The following is an 18,649-nucleotide window of genomic DNA, read 5'->3' as shown; positions in this document are numbered from 1 at the left end:
GTCCCGCTTTTAATACGATCCGGACGATGAAGCTGACTGTGAAGTTAGCTAACCTCGGGGTCCCAACAGCCACCTGCAACTGGATTTTGGACTTTCCGATTGACAGACCACAGGTGGTGAGGATGGGAGATAAGATCTCTGCTGAGCTCACAGTCAGCACAGGAACCCCTCAGGGCTGCTGCCTCAGTCCAAAACTGTTTGCACTATACACCCATGACAATGTTTCCACTGAGAAGAACAACATCATTATCAAGTATATGCAGATGACACAACCATCCTCGGCCTCATCCGAGGTGGGGACGAGTCTGCATACAGGGAACAGGTCAAAAAAATCATCAGCTATGGAGAGGACAACGACCTTGTTCTCAACATAGAACAAACAAAAGAACTCATCGTGGACTTCAGGAGGAGAGCCCCCCCATCTACAGCCTCTCATCTTCTAGGACACAAAGGTGGAGCGGGCTGACAGTTTGAAGTTCCTCGGCCTTCACCTGACTAACAACCTGAGCTGGGCCAAAAACACTACTGAAACAGTGAAGAAAGCTCAGCGGCGGCTGCACTTCATTAGGCTGCTGAAGAAGGCTGGACTCAGACGTCAGCCCCTCACCCTGGCCTACCGAGGACTGGTGGAAAGCATCCTCAGCAGCAGAATCACGGTGTGGTTTGGGAACGCTACCCAGGCTGAAAGGAAATCGCTGCAGCGAGTCATAAAAACTGGAGAAAAAATCATTGGCTCTATCCTCCCCTCCATGGACACGATATACACCCAGCGCTGCAGGAGGAGGGCACAGAGCATCCTGAGGGACAGACACCACCCAGCTCACTCTCTGTTCAGGTGGAGGGAATCAGGACACAACCTGAGGCAGCACAGGCCAGAGAGCATCTCCACTCTCAGAGCACGCTTTCACAACAGCTTCTTCCCAGCTACAATAAGACTGGTGGCAAAGGACATTAAAGAGGGACACAAATACCCCACACCTCACCTCACCTCCATACCATTATTGACACACAGTACACCTGAATTGAATGGACTGTAATGCTGTGCAATATGCTGCCTTCCACTGTGGAATTGTCTGAAATATATTAATTATTTTTTTATATATTTTTATTAGAGCTACAAGTTCTTTTAACATGGTCATGGAGCATATATATACTGTATATTTTCATTCTGGGGGTATCGTTCCTATGCAGACAGTAGTTTAGTTTATTTATTGACTACACTGAGGGCGCTTTATGTTTTAATAATTTATTTATTTATTGTGTTGAGTTGAATGTTCTACTTATTTTGTACTGTAATTACCTTGTGCCTTTTCTACCTTTTTTCTTAAAGCTGACTCTGTGTAAACTGCTCACAATTCCAATGTAATTAGGTGCAAATGGCAAAGGAAACTCTTGAATCAATAAGGAGTGATTAATAAAAACAGGGTTTATTTGAGTTATTTGACAGAAAATGACAAAAAGCACCCTTTTCTCACAAAGACCTGAACTTTTTATGTGCTTTGCAGAGTTAAATGACTATTATCTTCTTCTTCTTATTCTTCTTATTATTAGATTATTCTTCTTATTATTATTTAACTCTTCTTTTCTCTATTGATAACTTAGTATATGAAACAACATAAATTGTCCTCCCATATCGAACATGAAGGAAAAACACATATTAAAGCAAGACCTTTGCAATATTACTTATTTTGTAAGGTTAGGTCTACTGTATGTCCACTGCAAAATAGGCCTATTTATACAAAATGATTCTAAAGGAAAATGAGGTGGACCGTAAAATGCACCATATAATTCCCCAAATCAAAGAATGTGATTAATGCATATGAGCTTGTATATTTAATCTGCAGTATTTTACAAAAAAGTACATTAATCTTAGTGATAGATGTTGCTTGTTAAGTTGATGATTGCAATTTTGCCAGTACTGCTACATTTTGCAAAGCAAAGATTCTTGCTGTTCAAGAACATTAAAACACATAAATTTAAATCTCCCACAAACATAACAGAAACTTTGCACTGTACATAACCATTCGTATCCCTTTTACTTAACTTTTCCTGCTGTCACTAAAGTGCAAAGAATTATTGAAGAATTGGCAAAGATAAACAAAACCGCCATAGTATTGTTCCTACAGAAAAATAACTTCATACTGCACATGCAAAAACTCTTTCTTACTCATTCAAATTGAAATACATTAAACCACAAAAAAAACCTTCCTTGGCTGAACATTTAATTACATTTTTTATTTCCGTAACTTGATTGATATTACGTTTAGCAAGAGTATCTAAAAATCTGTTGCTAATGTTTCTAGGCAACGTGAGACTATTTTAAGTTGACTTTATAATAGGCCAATTAAGCTCTTATTTTGAAAATGTACTTTATCTAATTTGAGATAAGTCAAGCTATGAAGGGAACAGTCACAACAGTGAATAAAGAGGAAATGCAAAATACTCTCAGAGTATTATAAGCACATTAAACAGAAAGTGTAAAAACAGGACAGACTGTGGTGAATTCAAACAAATACAGAATGTGTATTTGCACCATCAGTAATTCACAAATGAAACAAGTAGGGCTGTCAAAATGAACGCAATAATAACGGGTTAACGCAAATTAATTTTAACGCCACTAATTTCTTTAACACATTAACGCAACTTGCAATTTTTAGGTTGTAGTGGGCTCAGTTTTAAAGCTAGAGTGAATATCCTGGTATCATATGAAACTAGAAAACCTAAGGAATCCATAAATAAGGCTCCAAACTTACGCAAAATTTTGGTGAGGAAAAACTGGCATGGCAATTTTCAAAGGGGTCCCTTGACCTCTGACCTCAAGATATATGAATGAAAATGGGTTCTATGGGTACCCACGAGTCTCCCCTTTACAGACATGCCCACTTTATGATAATCACATGCTGTTTGGGGCAAGTCATAGTCAAGTCAGCACACTGACACACTGACAGCTGTTGTTGCCTGTTGGGCTGCAGTTTGCCATGTTATGATTGGAGCATATTGTTTTATGCTAAATGCAGTACCTGTGAGGGTTTCTGGACAACATCTGTCATTGTTTTGTGTTGTTAGTTGTTTTCCAATAATACATATATATACATACATTTGCATGAAGCAGCATATTTGCCCACTCCCATGTTGATAGGAGTATTAAATACTTGACAAATCTCCCTTTAAGGTACATTTTTAACAAATAAAAAATTACTGAAAATAGTTGATTGCGAAATCAACTATTTTAATCGACTGACAGCCCTAGAAATAAACAAAAAAAAATCAGTTTACAGTTGTGGCGTCATAGGCAATAGCCAAAGCTACGACCTTATTTATTCTGATGAGAAATTGTTGTCCAAGGAACATCAGAAATGACCCTCTCTATGGACACAGTGTGATACATTTCACACTGCTGAAGAAAAGTATCAAAGCCAAAAGAGAGGAAATGACTACAGATTTCAAGCTCATCTTCGTGATTATCAATACAAAATATCAAAATGCTGATTGTCCCAAGACATAGGTGCATTGGAGTCAGGAGTCCATAGATGGCAAAGTCATTTTTGGCATTCGTTAGACAACTCATTCTGATGAAAATGAGGTTTCAATCTATTGCCTACTTTTAGTCTAAAGAATCTTATTTGCAAAGCGGCTCACACAGTACAAATACTACGTGAATATAAAATGAATGAGCAGCTAGAATTTTGAAAAGAGCCACTGTAGCAAATGCATGTTACTCTAATATAAGCGTAATGTCAGCGATTGTGACAAAGTGACAATTATGTGACTAAAATCAATGTGACTCAATGCACTGCCACTTATTATACTTCAGAGGGATATCCTATAAAACCACTTGTATAAAAGGTCATCAAATGTTTTTAAATATGACATGTTATTATCACTGTATTACCATCACTGTATAGGATAAAAGGACCATGCAGTTTGACTTAGTACTGACCACACAGGAGTTGTGTACACATGTAGCCTTAAAATACAATAACAACTCAATTTTAGTACTCTTTCGTAACACTTGAATTATGTGTAATTTCTTAAAAAGTTAATATTCTTTACTGGGGTTTGGCTTGTAATTACAACACAATCCACAACTGTGTTGCTGTATTAAATGTTCAATTTCCAAAAACGACAAAAGGTCAGTGGTGAACCCTCCCAGAATGAGATCACTACTGACACTGGAAGACATTGATTTTGCTCGTGTTTTTTAGCGTCTGTCGCCGGTTGCAGAACCAGACTCGCACAACCTCTCGGTCATAGTTTAGCTCTCTCGCAATCTCTGTAATCTCTTGGCCTGTTGGCAACGCATTCTTCTCGAAGTAGGAGTTGAGAACTTCTATCGCCTGCGGTGTGAAACTAGTGCGCCGCTTGCGTTTTTTGGATGGTTCACCGCCAACAAACTCCATCAGATTCTGCTGGCCTTTCTGGTTCCAGTGCTCGGCCTCGGCCAGCCACTTCTCCAACACCGGCTTCAGCTTCTGAGCACTCTTGGGCGTAATGTCCAGCTTTTCAAACCTGCGATACAAAAGAAAGTTCTGTCCAAACTATTTCATGAGAACACACACTCTATTAACTGTACCTCAATTTCATCCCTAATAATTCACATAGACCCAATTTCAGGGAATTAACTTAGATATTTTCGTTACCAGTCCCCCAAGCTTTAGCCAACCTAAATATTGACAAATGTCTCATTATTTCACTTAATTTACTTACTTACCTCTGTTTAATGAGGTCTCCATTGCTGTTCATATTAAAATGGCACTTTAAGATCATGAACCATTTGATCAATTCTTAAAGGTACAGTGTGTAGGATATGGCGGCATCTAGCAGTGAGGTTGCAGATTGCAACCAACTGAAACTTCTCCCGTGTGCCAAGCGTGTAGTAGAACTACGGTGGCCAAAGCAAAAAAAAACGTGAAAACGCGAATGGCCCTAGCTAAGGCCAGTATTTGGTTTGTCCGTTCTGGGCTACTGTAGAAACATGGAGGCCAGCTCTGCGAAGAGGACCAGCTCTGTATGTAGATATTTAAAAGCTCATTCTAAGGTAACAAAAACACAACGATTCTTCTTTTCAGTTGATTATATACCAAAGAAATATATTATACATATCACATTTTATATTCCATTTCTGACAATAGAAAGACTAAATGTTACACACTGTTCCTTTAAAATGTATTTTCACAGACGTCTTTATTTTTCCGAATACCTTACCATTTTAATTGCTTTCCATAACCTAATCAATGAAATATTAATTTAGAGGAATAGTTTCCACATTTTGGGAAATATAACTTTTGGCTTTCTTGCTGAGAGTTAGATGAGAATATTGGCTCTCATACCTGTACGGTAAACATGAAGCTCCGGCCAATAGCCGGTTAGCTTAGCTTAGCATAAACGCTGGAAACAGGGGGAAAGAGCTAGCGTGGGCTCTGTGTGAAGGTTACAACTTCCGCCTACTGCAGATTTTGTTAATCATTTGTATTTATATGAAATAGACAATATGAACCATAATTCACAACAAAACATAATTTATACTCACAGACTTCCTTATTTGTATGTAGAATGTAGCCAATGTAAGCAATGAAAATGTTTTTGAATGTTATCGTTAATTTACATAAAAACATTCACATCGATACATTCATTGAAAAGCGCCAATTCCTAGATTGGGAGCATTTCTATTGCCTCCACGCAGCTCTCAACATGGCGACAGCTGAGCCGGCGACTTGTAGCTAACGGTGCCAGCACTGAAAACAACGGCAACACTGCCGACAGAGCTAACAGTGTTAACCTGGGAGGGAACCTGGGGGGAAACCGGAGGGTGGGCGCTACGCTTCTACAATGGCGTCGTTGGTCAGGACGACGTTATCAACTGTAACCGCCGTACGAGAGCAGTGCGGAGCAGTGCGGAGCAGTGCGGAGCAGCGGCCGTGAGCAAGCCAGCCAATATTAGGGGTGTAAGAAAATATTAAAGTATTGAGTATCACAATATTATGTTTTGTGATACTGTATCGATTCTCAAAAACACTGTATCTATTTTTAATTAATAGTTGACATGCAAAGATTACCTCAGTCAATACTTTATTTCATTTGTAAAGATATGTGCCCTCTCAGTATATGTGCCCTCCCAAAGTAGTGCTATGATGTTGGATGTTACAGGGACTGTGATAAAGGCAGATCCCACTGTTCCGATTGGATAAAAAAGTAATCTTTCTTTTACTCAGATTTTATACATATGACATATGTTTTCTTTATACAGTGACAGTTTTCCTAAAATTAGATTTTATAAAAAACATATTGAACCGTAACGCCTGTATCATGATACGTATCGTATCGCCAGATTCTTGCCAATACACAGCCCTAATGAACACGCAGTAAAAACGTACGCAAGTCCGGCCCGGCTATGTCAACAAAGCACAGAGAAACTTGGATTACAACACACACAGAGGGAGAGCGACTTTATTCTCTGCTCAGGTAGACATTACTCCTCTATATCTTTACACAGCAAATAGTTGTTTGCTATTATATTAATGCTCTGGATATTGTATAGAGCACCTTTAAGGAGTTAATACTACAGTCTTTATAAATGTCATACATATGTCACTGTGATACACTCACTCCACTAAGCATGACTGCACTAACATAATGAGAGTAGATGAGTAGATGTTTGCATGGGTGCCTTAACTACATTCATGTTCTAATAAATTATAAATTAGGTCAGTGTATGCACATATCATATGCACTGTATACACGCTTTATAAAGAGAGAAAAGCTTAGCATTTTTTTTACATTACTGAAGAAAGCTTCCATAGGCGAGGCAACATGAACAGGGGAGTCACTTACCTGCAAATGGCAGACTGGCTGTAGGCCGGACCCTCGGTTGCAGTTAGAGCCTGCCCTACTTGTGTCTGAGTAAGCCCCAAGGACAGCCGACGGATCTTGAAATTCTTGGCAAACTCTCGAATCTCTTCCAGATTAATGCCTTCCTCGCTGCTGACTACCTGCTGGGGTTCTGCAATTGTGAAGAATGTTGTTAAAAATAACTAGCTCTACTTCAAATGGATTTATGTTTATATAAGAGAAGCAGGTGTACATACTGTTGACAAGTTGGCCCACTTTCGCTATGTCTCCACAGGTGATGGGTACTGTGGAGGAGAAGGTGGTGGCAGTCTTCAGCACAGACGGCTGCGGGGCGATAACAATGGGTGACTGACTGACAGTTGTTACCGAAGCCTGGGAGGGAAACAAACAAAGTTTATAACCTGCAATGATGCAAATGGCAAAGTTGAATCATATTTAAATACCTTCAGGACATAATACAAGTTTTTGGTCTGTTTCAGCTTCCAAGTGTAAAAGCAGAAATGACCTCTGACCTCAGAAGTCAGATGTTTGTTGTTCACCTGTGTGATAGGTTTGGTGAATGTTGGAGCAGCAGCAGCAGCTTTTGGCAGAACTGCAGCAGAAGTTGCGACTGCGGATCCATTCCCTACTGTGGCGATGATCTGGCCCTGGGAGTTGAGAAGCAGTTGTGGGGTGACAGTCTGGACTTGGAGGCCCTGGAGACCCTGCAGACCCTGGAGACCCTGGAGACCCTGGAGACCCTGGAGACTCTGGAGACTCTGGAGACACTGGAGGCCCTGGAGGCCCTGGAGACCCTGGAGACCCTGGAGGGTGGGTGTCGCAGCCCCTCCAGCCAGAGAGGCTGGGTTCAACAACAGCGGGAGTGTTCCTATGACCTGTGAATATTGTTTGAATTTAAGAGAGATATATACAAATAACTGAATGTTAACTCTCTGTGATAGTTTTTCGCTTACCAAACCCACTTTCAGAGCATTCAACAAACCTGTCAAATGCGTCCTATTAGCAGTTCACTTGGAATAAAATCATATCTTTCAAGATTAAACGCTGCACCACTATCTCCAATGATCTGCAATAATGGCAAGATTGAGTAATGGAACTGTTTGAGAGGACAAATCAGCTTTCACAGAAATTGTCTTATGCTCCACTGACTTGAAATAGCACTACTGACTGGTGTTAGCGGGAGGCTGTTTTTTTATTCCCGACAACAGAAACACAACACAAAAGCATTTTGATTGTCCTTGAAGAGGGTGTGATTGCCAATCAATATGCCTAAAAATGAACATGTGCAGAAAATGTAAATGGCACTGTGTTCTAGTAAATCTAAGTTAATGATACAGTACAAAGGCAAAGATGATGTTATTTTCTTTCTAACAGATCCTCATATTTAAAGGGACTATTTGTAACTTTCAGAAATGCTTCTTAACAGCGACACCTGTGGCCATGAAATCAACGAAAGTAAGCGTCGAGCTCGTGCTTGCTCGCTCTAAATATACCTGAACGAGCATCGCTCAAAACAGTGAGGCGACACACGTCAGCTAAAAGCACAATATCACTCTATATTTCAGCTGCTTGGCAGTAATGTTAGCTGACCAGACGAAGGTCTCTCCATGAACATGATTTAGATCTGATCCTAGTGTTGGCTTTTCCTGCCTAAGTGCAGGCTGAGGCAGTGGGGCTCTGCAGCATGTCTCCCTGCTCTCTCCGCCCGCAGCTGGAGAGAGCAGGGAGACACCGGCACCCGGTCGGTAACGAGACGATAACGTAAATCTCTGTAGAGCTCCGTCACTTCACAAGACACGGAAAACCTCTGTTGGTCTGGAGGAGCTGCAGCAGTTATTTCTGCACAAACGTCCCCTGTGCATTCACTAGATATTCTCAGAGCTAAACTAACTCTTCTGCAGTGTGGAGTGAGCGCGCGTTCACATCTAGAGGTGGAGCGAGCTGAGCTGTCTGAGTGAAGGCGAGCAGGCAGAGGAGGAGGGTACAGCTGCTACACGCGAACGCGCATATGCGAGCGCGCATGTGTGCCGACCCGCTACATTTATACGCTTACAAAGTTACAAACAGTCCCTTTAAGGCGACTGCCCCTCTTGGTGCCCTTCCAGTGGAGAAAACATGATAAAGTGCCCTCTAGGTGCCCTTCCAGTGGAGAAAACATGATAAAGTGCCCTCTAGGTGCCCTTCCAGTGGAGAAAACATGATAAAGTGTCATCTGGGTGCCCTTCCAGTGGAGAAAACATGATTAAGTGCCCTCTAGGTGCCCTTCCAGTGGAGAAAACAAGATAATGTGCCCTCTAGGTGCCCTTCCAGTGGAGAAAACATGATAAAGTGCCCTCTAGGTGCCCTTCCAGTGGAGAAAACATGATAAAGTGCCCGCTAGCTGCCCTTCCAGTGGAGAAAACAAGATAATGTGCCCTCTAGGTGCCCTTCCAGTGAAGAAAACAAGATAAAGTGTCATCTAGGTGCCCTTCCAGTGGAGAAAACATGATTAAGTGCCCTCTAGGTGCCCTTCCAGTGGGGAAAACCAGATAATGTGCCCTCTAGGTGCCCTTCCAGTGAAGAAAACATGATAAAGTGCCCTCTAGGTGCCCTTCCAGTGGAGAAAACAAGATAAAGTGTCATCTAGGTGCCCTTCCAGTGGAGAAAACATGATTAAGTGCCCTCTAGGTGCCCTTCCAGTGGAGAAAACATGATAAAGTGCCCTCTAGGTGCCCTTCCAGTGGAGAAAACATGATTAAGTGCCCTCTAGGTGCCCTTCCAGTGGAGAAAACATGATAAAGTGCCCGCTAGCTGCCCTTCCAGTGGAGAAAACAAGATAATGTGCCCTCTAGGTGCCCTTCCAGTGGAGAAAACATGATTAAGTGCCCTCTAGGTGCCCTTCCAGTGGAGAAAACAAGATAATGTGCCCTCTAGGTGCCCTTCCAGTGGAGAAAACCAGATAATGTGCCCTCTAGGTGACCTTCCAGTGGAGAAAACAAGATAAAGTGTAATCTAGGTGCCTTTCCAGTGGAGAAAACATGATTAAGTGCCCTCTAGGTGCCCTTCCAGTGGAGAAAACCAGATAATGTGCCCTCTAGGTGCCCTTCCAGTGGAGAAAACATGATAAAGTGCCCGCTAGCTGCCCTTCCAGTGGAGAAAACAAGATAATGTGCCCTCTAGGTGCCCTTCCAGTGGAGAAAACATGATTAAGTGCCCTCTAGGTGCCATTCCAGTGGAGACAACCAGATAATGTGCCCTCTAGGTGCCCTTCCAGTGGAGAAAACATGATTAAGTGCCCTCTAGGTGCCCTTCCAGTGGAGAAAACAAGATAATGTGCCCTCTAGGTGCCCTTCCAGTGGAGAAAACCAGATAATGTGCCCTCTAGGTGACCTTCCAGTGGAGAAAACAAGATAAAGTGTCATCTAGGTGCCCTTCCAGTGGAGAAAACATGATTATGTGCCCTCTAGGTGCCCTTCCAGTGGAGAAAACATGATTAAGTGCCCTCTAGGTGCCCTTCCAGTGGAGAAAACATGATAAAGTGCCCGCTAGCTGCCCTTCCAGTGGAGAAAACAAGATAATGTGCCCTCTAGGTGCCCTTCCAGTGGAGAAAACAAGATAATGTGCCCTCTAGGTGCCCTTCCAGTGGAGAAAACATGATTAAGTGCCCTCTAGGTGCCCTTCCAGTGGAGAAAACCAGATAATGTGCCCTCTAGGTGACCTTCCAGTGGAGAAAACATGATAAAGTGCCCTCTAGGTGCCCTTCCAGTGGAGAAAACATGATTAAGTGCCCTCTAGGTGCCCTTCCAGTGGAGAAAACATGATAAAGTGCCCTCTAGGTGCCCTTCCAGTGGAGAAAACATGATAAAGTGTCCTCTAGGTGCCCTACCAGTGGAGAAAACATGATAAAGTGCTCTCTAGCTGCCCTTCCAGTGGAGAAAACATGATCAAGTGCCCTCTAAGATGCCCTTCCAGTGGAAGAAAACAAGATAAAGTGTCCTCTGGGGCCCCTTCCAGTGGAGAAAACAGTATAAAGTGCCCTCTTGAATGCCCTTATGGTAGATAAAACATGATAAAGTGTCCTCTAAGGTGCCCTTCCAGTGGAGAAAACAAGATAAAGTGCCCTCTAGGTGCCCTTCCAGTGGAGAAAACGGTAATATACTGTCCTCTTGGACGCCCTTATAGTAGATCAAATATGATAAAGTGTCCTCTAGGGTATCCTTCCAGTGGAGAAAACATGAAAAAGTGCCCTTTATGGTGCCCTTCCAGTGGAGAAAATGGTATAAAGTGCCCTCTTGGATGCCCCTATTGTGGATAAAACATGATATAGTGCCCTCTAGGGTGCCCATACAGTGGACAAAAAACAAGATGCAGGAAGTACAAAGTAAAGGGGCGGTTGGGGGAAGGCGCACATGACAGACATCATGGGTCAAATCCAAACTCACTAGTATAAACTGAGTAGCGATATTTTATGGCACCCACCTGTCCCTGGGCATTTGTGATGATCTGGCTGGTGATGCCAGCCATGTTGGACATGGCACTGGTGATGATGGGAGTGGAGGTGAGGGAACTGAGGAACTGTGGCTGAGCTCCCAATGAAGCAGCATTGATCTGAGCAGAATAAATACAACATGTGTGAAGTATCCCAGGTAATTAAATAGCTTGATGTTATAAACAGTACAGAAAGTATAAATCATTGAAGCAGCATTCTTACAATGGCAGGATTGATGGAGAGTCCTGCAGTCTGGAGTGCTGCTAAAGATATGTTGGACTGAGAGACAGTAGTGGCGGCCGAGGTCGCCTGGGCTGCCGCCACCTGAGCGGCGGTGACCTGCACGTTGGTCACCTGTGTGGGCTGAGACGTCACCTGTATGGAAGCTGCTTGAGGCTGGAACATCGTCTGAGCGTTCGTCTGTAGCTGGGGCTGGACGGAGTTCAGGACTGTCGCCGCTGAGTAAAAATTCAAGAGTTTCCAACCTGTTATTGTTCTGTGATGAAGTAATTCATTGTGAGACTAAGAACATTATAACAAGACTTAGAGTCTACAGCCACGACAAAATCTAAATATGAAAGGCTAAATGGGGAGCACACACACACAGACAGTTAGTGTGTTACCTTGGAGGCCAGTAAAGGGCAGTTTGAGGAGGTTTCCGGCCGTGTTAGCTGCTGTGAGTCCAGGGAGAGTCGCTACATTGGTGGTAGGCAAGGTGAGAACAGCCAGACCACCCTGGCCACCGATGGAGCCTGCCATACTGAGGGGGATGAGCAGGGGCTGCCCCAGGGATCCTGTCTGGGCCATCATACCAGTCATCAGAGCGGCCAGACTCTCCTGGGTCAGCACCTAATGGAGTATAATAAAAGATTTGCTTTCCATCAACCTTTGTGACTGGGATGAACAGAGTAACTGTTTTTCCAGATGATTTTTTATTCCTCTTTTATCTCTCTTTATTGGCATTCTGGTGTTTTGACAGGGGTAATTTTACTGAACTTAACAGTAATATATTTTCCTTGCATTTGTACTCAAATACTCCATCTTTCTCCACTCCACTATCAAGTTGTTTTTTTTTACATATTGGGTATTTCATTTTTTGTTGTTGCAGCGGTAGTCTGAATTTTAGCTGTATAATATAGCTGAATATGTTTCTTCAGCCTGAGGCTGAGTGTATTCAGGTGTTTGGGATCAAATTTGTTCCATTTTTCACATTTACAATGCACTAGAGACAATTGCCTCTGCCAGTAACTTCAGCAAATCACCTACTGTGGGCGACAGTACTGGGCTGGGTGGGTGTTTTGAAGTGGGGTTGTATGAGCTACTTATCCTAGTCAGTGTATTACCTACAGTAGATGACGGTCGGCACGCCCCCAATTTTGGAGAAACAGACAGGAGTTACCACACGGAAGCAAAGCAATGTACTGCTGTGGACGGGGCCGACAGCACAACGTTCTTTAGACACCTAAAAGAAAGGCCCACCTAAAAAATCAATATCAGTGTACACTATATTTAGAATATTTTCACCACTTTATCATGCCGTCAGACAACCCTTTCCGACGGGTAACTGAACTGAAAGTGAAATTTATCCAAAGAACGTATATTGCCAAGAAGTGAAAGTCAATTGTTCGTTCCATTACAACATCAGCACCCAGCAGCAAAGCTGCCGCCGTGTTGGTCTGAAAACGACTACCGGACGCGAGTAAAACGTCTGACTAAAAAGTGCTGTACAAAAGTAAAACAAATGTATTTCTATTCTATTGTTGTATTCTACAGAAATGGCCTGTGTTGAACAATAAAATATTATAAACGCAATATCTGTTTTCAGTCCAAAATGGCGGCTGTTTTAAAAAAAACACAGGAGTTTCATCTCTTTACTTCTATACTCTTTGACTTGTCTCTGTTCTCTTCAAAGCCAAAAACAGTATGGATAAGGTTCACTTTCAGTTCAGTTTCCCATATGAAAATATTGTAAATATAGCGTATACTTAAATTGATAGATTTTTTTATGTGGCCCTTTCTTTTAGGTGGTTGAAATACATTTTGCTGCCGACCCCATCCACAGCATTACATTGCTTTGCTTCCGTGCGGTAACTCCTGTTTGCTTCTCCAAACTGGGGGCGTGCCGACAGTCACCTACACTGAACTATGGATAAGTACCTCACACAACCCCACTTCAAAACACCCAAACTATTCCTTTAATCTCTCTGAACCATGAATACTGGACAAGAAATAATAAGTGAACAGGGTGAAATGCAAATAGGGTCCTACTAAAGTTCAGGATCTTTTTTTTCCCCCTCATTTGAAATGTCACAGTCATAATAAACTAAATAGTCCAACCAAACTATAGACTACATGATGACTTAAGATGAATATTGAAAATGTACTCAATGTAGGGCTGGATATTATATTGATACTGTGATATGAGACTAGATATTGTCTTAGATTTTGGATATCGGAATATTGTAATATGGCGTAAGTGTTGTCTTTTCCTAGTTTTAAAGGCTGCATTACAGTAAAGTGATGTCATTTCTGAACCTACCAGACTGTTCTATTTGCCTTTACCCACTTAGTCATTATATCCACATTACTGATGATTATTTATCAAAAATCTCATGGTGTAAATATTTTGTAAAAGCACCATTAGTCCACCCTACAACATTATTGCAATATCAATATCAAGGTATTTGGTCAAAAATATTGTGATATTTGATTCTGTCCATATGGCCCAGCCCTAACTCAGTGTGTAAATGCAGTCATACCTGTGGACAGCCTTGTACAGTGATGGGCATGGCGGCCTGGGGCTGCGACAGGGACAAACTGACGGGAACAGCAGGAGTCAGCGTTTGGACAGCAGGGGCAGGGACCTCTACAGACACCACCTGCTGCTCCCCCCCCAGCGCTGCAGGAGCACAGACAAGGTTTAGTTCTGACTGACATTTGAAGTGGTTTTCGCAGCTGTTATTAACATTTCAGTACAACTCTGTCACATACGTATGAATAATAAGTCATTTGCTATCCATCATTATCTAGTAGGACCATGATTTACCTACTCCCCCGGCGCTATGGGGCACAGCCGAGCCGTCCTGTGTGCTGCCAGTCTCTGGTTGCTCTGCAGGCCGAGCGGCTCCCTCCTCCGCTTTCACTTCACACCTCCCATCAGGCACTGATGATGGCAGAGATGCATCGACCTCTACCTCTAGCACACGGATAGTCTCATGGCTAGACATCACAATGACCTGCACAGCAATTAGGAGTAAAAGCTGACATGACTAATATGCAAAACTATTCTACTTCTTTTGTTCAGGGTTCTATTAGAATTTCATAGAAGTTAAATTAGTTATAAGTGTGTTATTAGTTTGGGAAAATAAAAAAATTTGAATATGGTAAAGTCTCACTTGATCTAGCACCTGAAGGGCCACAAAAAATAGCCAAAAACTAAATTTAGTATTTTTCTGCTTTATCAATTCCCCCTTTAGCTACATGTGGTAAATCTGACTTAACTGATGATTCATGGTATGCAACACTGAAAGCACTATAGAGGAGAGGCAGCGAGACAACCTGGGCTGGAGGACAAGGTGCAGAGAGACAATGCAGGAAGAGAGAGGAGGAATGCATACCTGGTTGTCTTTGGCAGGGAATTTCAAAGTGCAGGATTTTAAATGGCTGAAAAAAGACTTCTGCAGTCAGACAGTGAATGGCTAAGGAGAACAGAGAAGCCGAGCACATGTTAGGACACAATGACCAAAAACAAAACCAAAAAAGAGACACAAATAAAAAAGAGCATGAGTACACAAAAAACAATGAGAAGAGCATCAGCCAACAAGCAGCTCAAGCAATGCTTTCTTCAAGCTCCCCTCCGTGCATCCGTGAAGAGCATTGCTTTTGTTTGCTGACTATGTCTACACAGGATGTTACTAGATAAAGAAAAACCACAGGTTATTATTGAGCATGGCAGTTTAAAGACCCTCACAGGCATAGAGCAGCAGGTATTATGAGGTGATAAAACACAAAAGTGGGTCCTGATTTCAATGAACTTCTGATGAAGTTAAAGCAGCAGGCCGGGTCACAAACTTCAGATATTTCTGAAAACATTTTATGCGAGAAATAGGCATTACAGTAACCGAATATTGATTCATATTTGATCAGCACTGCCTAGTTTGATCGTTTGATCGGAGTTCGCGAGCATGGGCGCCGGAAGTAGGGAGGGCAAGGGGCCATTGGCCCCCTACTTTACGGCCCTATCCCACTTTCTTTTTAAGGTTGCGAATCACTGTATCCCCGCAAATGCCCCTATATTGCGACACAGTAAAAAAAGGCAATTCAATCATCCCCGTCCACCCCGTGCATGTCAATACTGGAGAGTTGCAGACTCTACAGTATAGTACTCTACAGATCTGCTCTCATTTTAATCAGTGCAGCAGCCGTCTGCACGGCTCCGTCTCAGCTGTGTCTCACGTAACCGCAACCTGAACTGAAGCATTTATTTATGCTTCAAATCTATTTTTTTTGACAATACATGTGTAAATGTGAGGTTGATGCCCAATAAAAAAGCACTGAATAATATATTTATCCACATTTTGCAATCGGCGGAGTGTGCTGTGGACCTTTATCCAATCATAATCAACCATTGTGTAGCCATTGTGTTCAAATGACATGAAAGAGATCTGACATCCAGCCCGCTACAGTTTCATAATGAACCCAAAATATTTTTACACTTCTCAATTGGGTGGCTGGCCCTCGCCGGGCACATCGTCAGGTGCGCCATGACTAAAGTCTGCTTGGAAGGGCCCGATCGTGGGTTTTACAGCTGTCAAAGTGCTCCAGATTGATGCATTTAACTTTAATATGTTGAAAACATGTCTTCAGGGGGAAGCACCACATCACAGTCTCTCAAAATGTGGGAAATGCTGTATTACGTTATCCAAAGCTGACCCTCCCAATCCAAAACTCATTCCAGTGCTGCTGTTCTTATTGACAGCTGCCTCGTTGAATACACAGCCAATAGGAACGCTCTCTCTCTGAAATGACCGGTGATTGGCCAAAGTCTCACGGGCTAGATTTCCTAAAGCTTGAAAACAGAGCCATGAGGAGGAGCAGAAGTCTAGTTTTCTCTCAGAATACTTGAATTACAATATGCTGGAAGGTCATTATGGAATTTTTGCCCATTAATGCAAAAATATTCTGCCTACTGCTGCTTAAACCTTCCATTATGATATGTTGGCAGATTGAGGGTGACGGGAGCAATCAGCAGCAAAGAACATGAAAACAACATAAGTTATCAGGCTAAGCTCAGAGTGGTTACAGTGGGGAGAGAATCGTGCTTAAACAGACAGGTGAGTGTTACCTGCTCATTGACAGTAAGTGGGGCATCTTTGGCAGGGGGATCCTGGGAGTTCATGGCTGGGCTGCACCACCACAGTCACTGTCTTCTTGACATTCTGGGTAAACAAAGATTAAACAATTAAACAAAGATCTCTCTTCCTGATTTAGTGTCTGACTCCTTCTAATGTTTTGCAGCCATGTCAGAAATACAAAGAATTAAGTTTCATGAGGGTGACCTCCTTTTAGGGGAAAATCCTGGTTGAAACAGACCCACATGCATGCAGATGACTGTTTTTTTTATTCGTGGCTATTTCTGTCATTGCAGGACCAGACTATTTGGAGGGGCCTATATAAACAGGCCATGCTGTGTTGCACTTGAGCTGCAGGAAACGTGATTAAAAAACACGCTGATCGTGGACATGAAGTGGTTACATGTTCATCGCAGATCAACAAAAAAAAGATTCAAGATGGTGCATTTCCTGCTGCAAAGCCCTGTTGGAAATGAGGATCTGTCAAAAGTTCAGCGGGTGTTGATGAGCTCCCCACCCCCATCCTGCCTCCCCCATGCTGCCCAATAAAAGTCTCTCCGCGGCGGCCACTTCTGGAGGCGAGCACTAACCGCCAAGTACAGGCGACACAAATCATCTCTACCCGTGCCTAGAGACCGATTATTATGGATTTCCCTCTCTTTATCATAAATATATAAATTATGCTAATTACGAACATTGCATATTAACCCAAACTCATTTCCTCTCGCCATGTCGCTGCTACGCGCGAGCAGCAGGCTCGAGCAAACTCCGGTTCTTCATTCAACTTACCGGTAAATGCAGCTTATTTGCTGTAATCCCCCGCTTTTATACAGCTCCTTGTCACAGTTTGTTTCAGTCACACATAATTACAAATTCATCTCAGCTCCAGACAGGCGCTGTAACTGCACACAAAAGAGCTATTTGCATTGATAAGGAGGGTTGCAATGTTAGGATCTCCCCTCTCTTAATATTTAATGACGATGTCCATTCTGCAACACTTCAGACAATCGGATATCCTTCAGGTGTCTCACAAGATCCTATTTGAGCTGGAAAGTCGGACAAAATTGCCACAAAATTGGCCTTTTTGCACTACGTCATGAACATAATTTATGCAAGGAAAAATCTTGCATTGAAAAATGTCTGCTTCGACTTGCGAGGTGCCATGGTGCTCTTAAAGGGGACGTAGCACCAATAAGAGGCGAGTAGAGAGGAGCAGTGACACAGTGGACTAAGAGATCAAACACTTTGCTGCTCTTATTCTGTTTGCTGAACTGTGTTTGTGTGCTGCACTATGGAGAGGACATCCTCTGCTTTTGTATGACCTGCTATTTTTTGTATTTTTGTTTATTGAAAGCTGAATTGAATAGCCCTATTGAAGGACTTCCATCTGCCTAACAATTGGACTAGGACTGTGTGGTAGTGTCACACCTGCTATGGCTTTGTGTGTGTTTTGTTGGTTAAGTGGAAATTATTATTATTACATATATATATATATATATACATACAGTATGTGTGTGTATATATACATATATATATATATATATATATATATACATACAGTATGTGTGTATATATATATATATATATATACATACAGTATGTGTGTGTATATATATATATATATATATATATATATACATACAGTATGTGTGTATATATATACATATATATATACATACAGTATATATATACATACATATAGCACATATATATACATACATATATATAGCACAATCAAGTATTTGGTATCTATAAATATGATAAATATAATAGTCTATTAAAGGAAAAAAAAAACTTTTACTTCCAAAGATATTTTTTTTCTTTCTCCATTCTTAGTTTTTTTTTCCAAGTATTATGAAATGGAATAATAATCTGAAAGGGGGAGACAAAAACTTCCCACCTGTTTATAATTTTCTTCTTTAAAGGGACTGTTTGTAACTTTTTAAACGTATAAATCTACCGGGTCGGGATCCCATGCGCT

General features: G+C 42.0%; 1 protein-coding gene and 1 long non-coding RNA gene across 4 annotated transcripts; one reads left to right on the top strand and one right to left on the bottom strand.

Annotated features, from left to right (window-relative positions):
- Positions 1-3,188: 3,188 nt before the first annotated feature.
- Positions 3,189-17,596, bottom strand: pou6f1 (POU class 6 homeobox 1). Of its 3 annotated transcripts, XM_037771737.1 has the most exons (12): positions 17,458-17,499; positions 16,662-16,755; positions 14,935-15,015; positions 14,364-14,553; positions 14,077-14,216; positions 11,941-12,166; positions 11,540-11,775; positions 11,308-11,436; positions 7,389-7,724; positions 7,086-7,221; positions 6,832-7,000; positions 3,189-4,509 (listed from the first exon to the last, which is right to left on the bottom strand). In XM_037771737.1, exons 4-12 carry the CDS (start codon positions 14,542-14,544, stop codon positions 4,164-4,166), a joined length of 1,899 nt encoding a protein of 632 aa, XP_037627665.1. In that variant the 5' UTR covers positions 14,545-14,553; positions 14,935-15,015; positions 16,662-16,755; positions 17,458-17,499; the 3' UTR covers positions 3,189-4,163. The 3 variants fall into 3 exon arrangements, with proteins under 3 accessions (XP_037627665.1, XP_037627663.1, XP_037627664.1); XM_037771735.1 differs by lacking the exon at positions 14,935-15,015 and having other exon boundaries at positions 17,458-17,596; XM_037771736.1 differs by lacking the exons at positions 14,935-15,015; positions 17,458-17,499 and adding an exon at positions 16,876-17,058.
- On the top strand, positions 16,223-17,035 carry LOC119489402. The gene is made up of 2 exons (XR_005207170.1): positions 16,223-16,650; positions 16,965-17,035. It is a non-coding gene; the product is annotated as an uncharacterized LOC119489402 (long non-coding RNA).
- Positions 17,597-18,649: the final 1,053 nt, after the last annotated feature.

Source organism: Sebastes umbrosus, chromosome 6 (genome assembly GCF_015220745.1).
Source record: "Sebastes umbrosus isolate fSebUmb1 chromosome 6, fSebUmb1.pri, whole genome shotgun sequence".
Lineage (NCBI taxonomy): Eukaryota > Metazoa > Chordata > Actinopteri > Perciformes > Sebastidae > Sebastes > Sebastes umbrosus.
The sequence above is the reverse complement of the archived record's forward strand: the minus strand, read 5'-3'. Positions and strand labels throughout refer to the sequence as shown.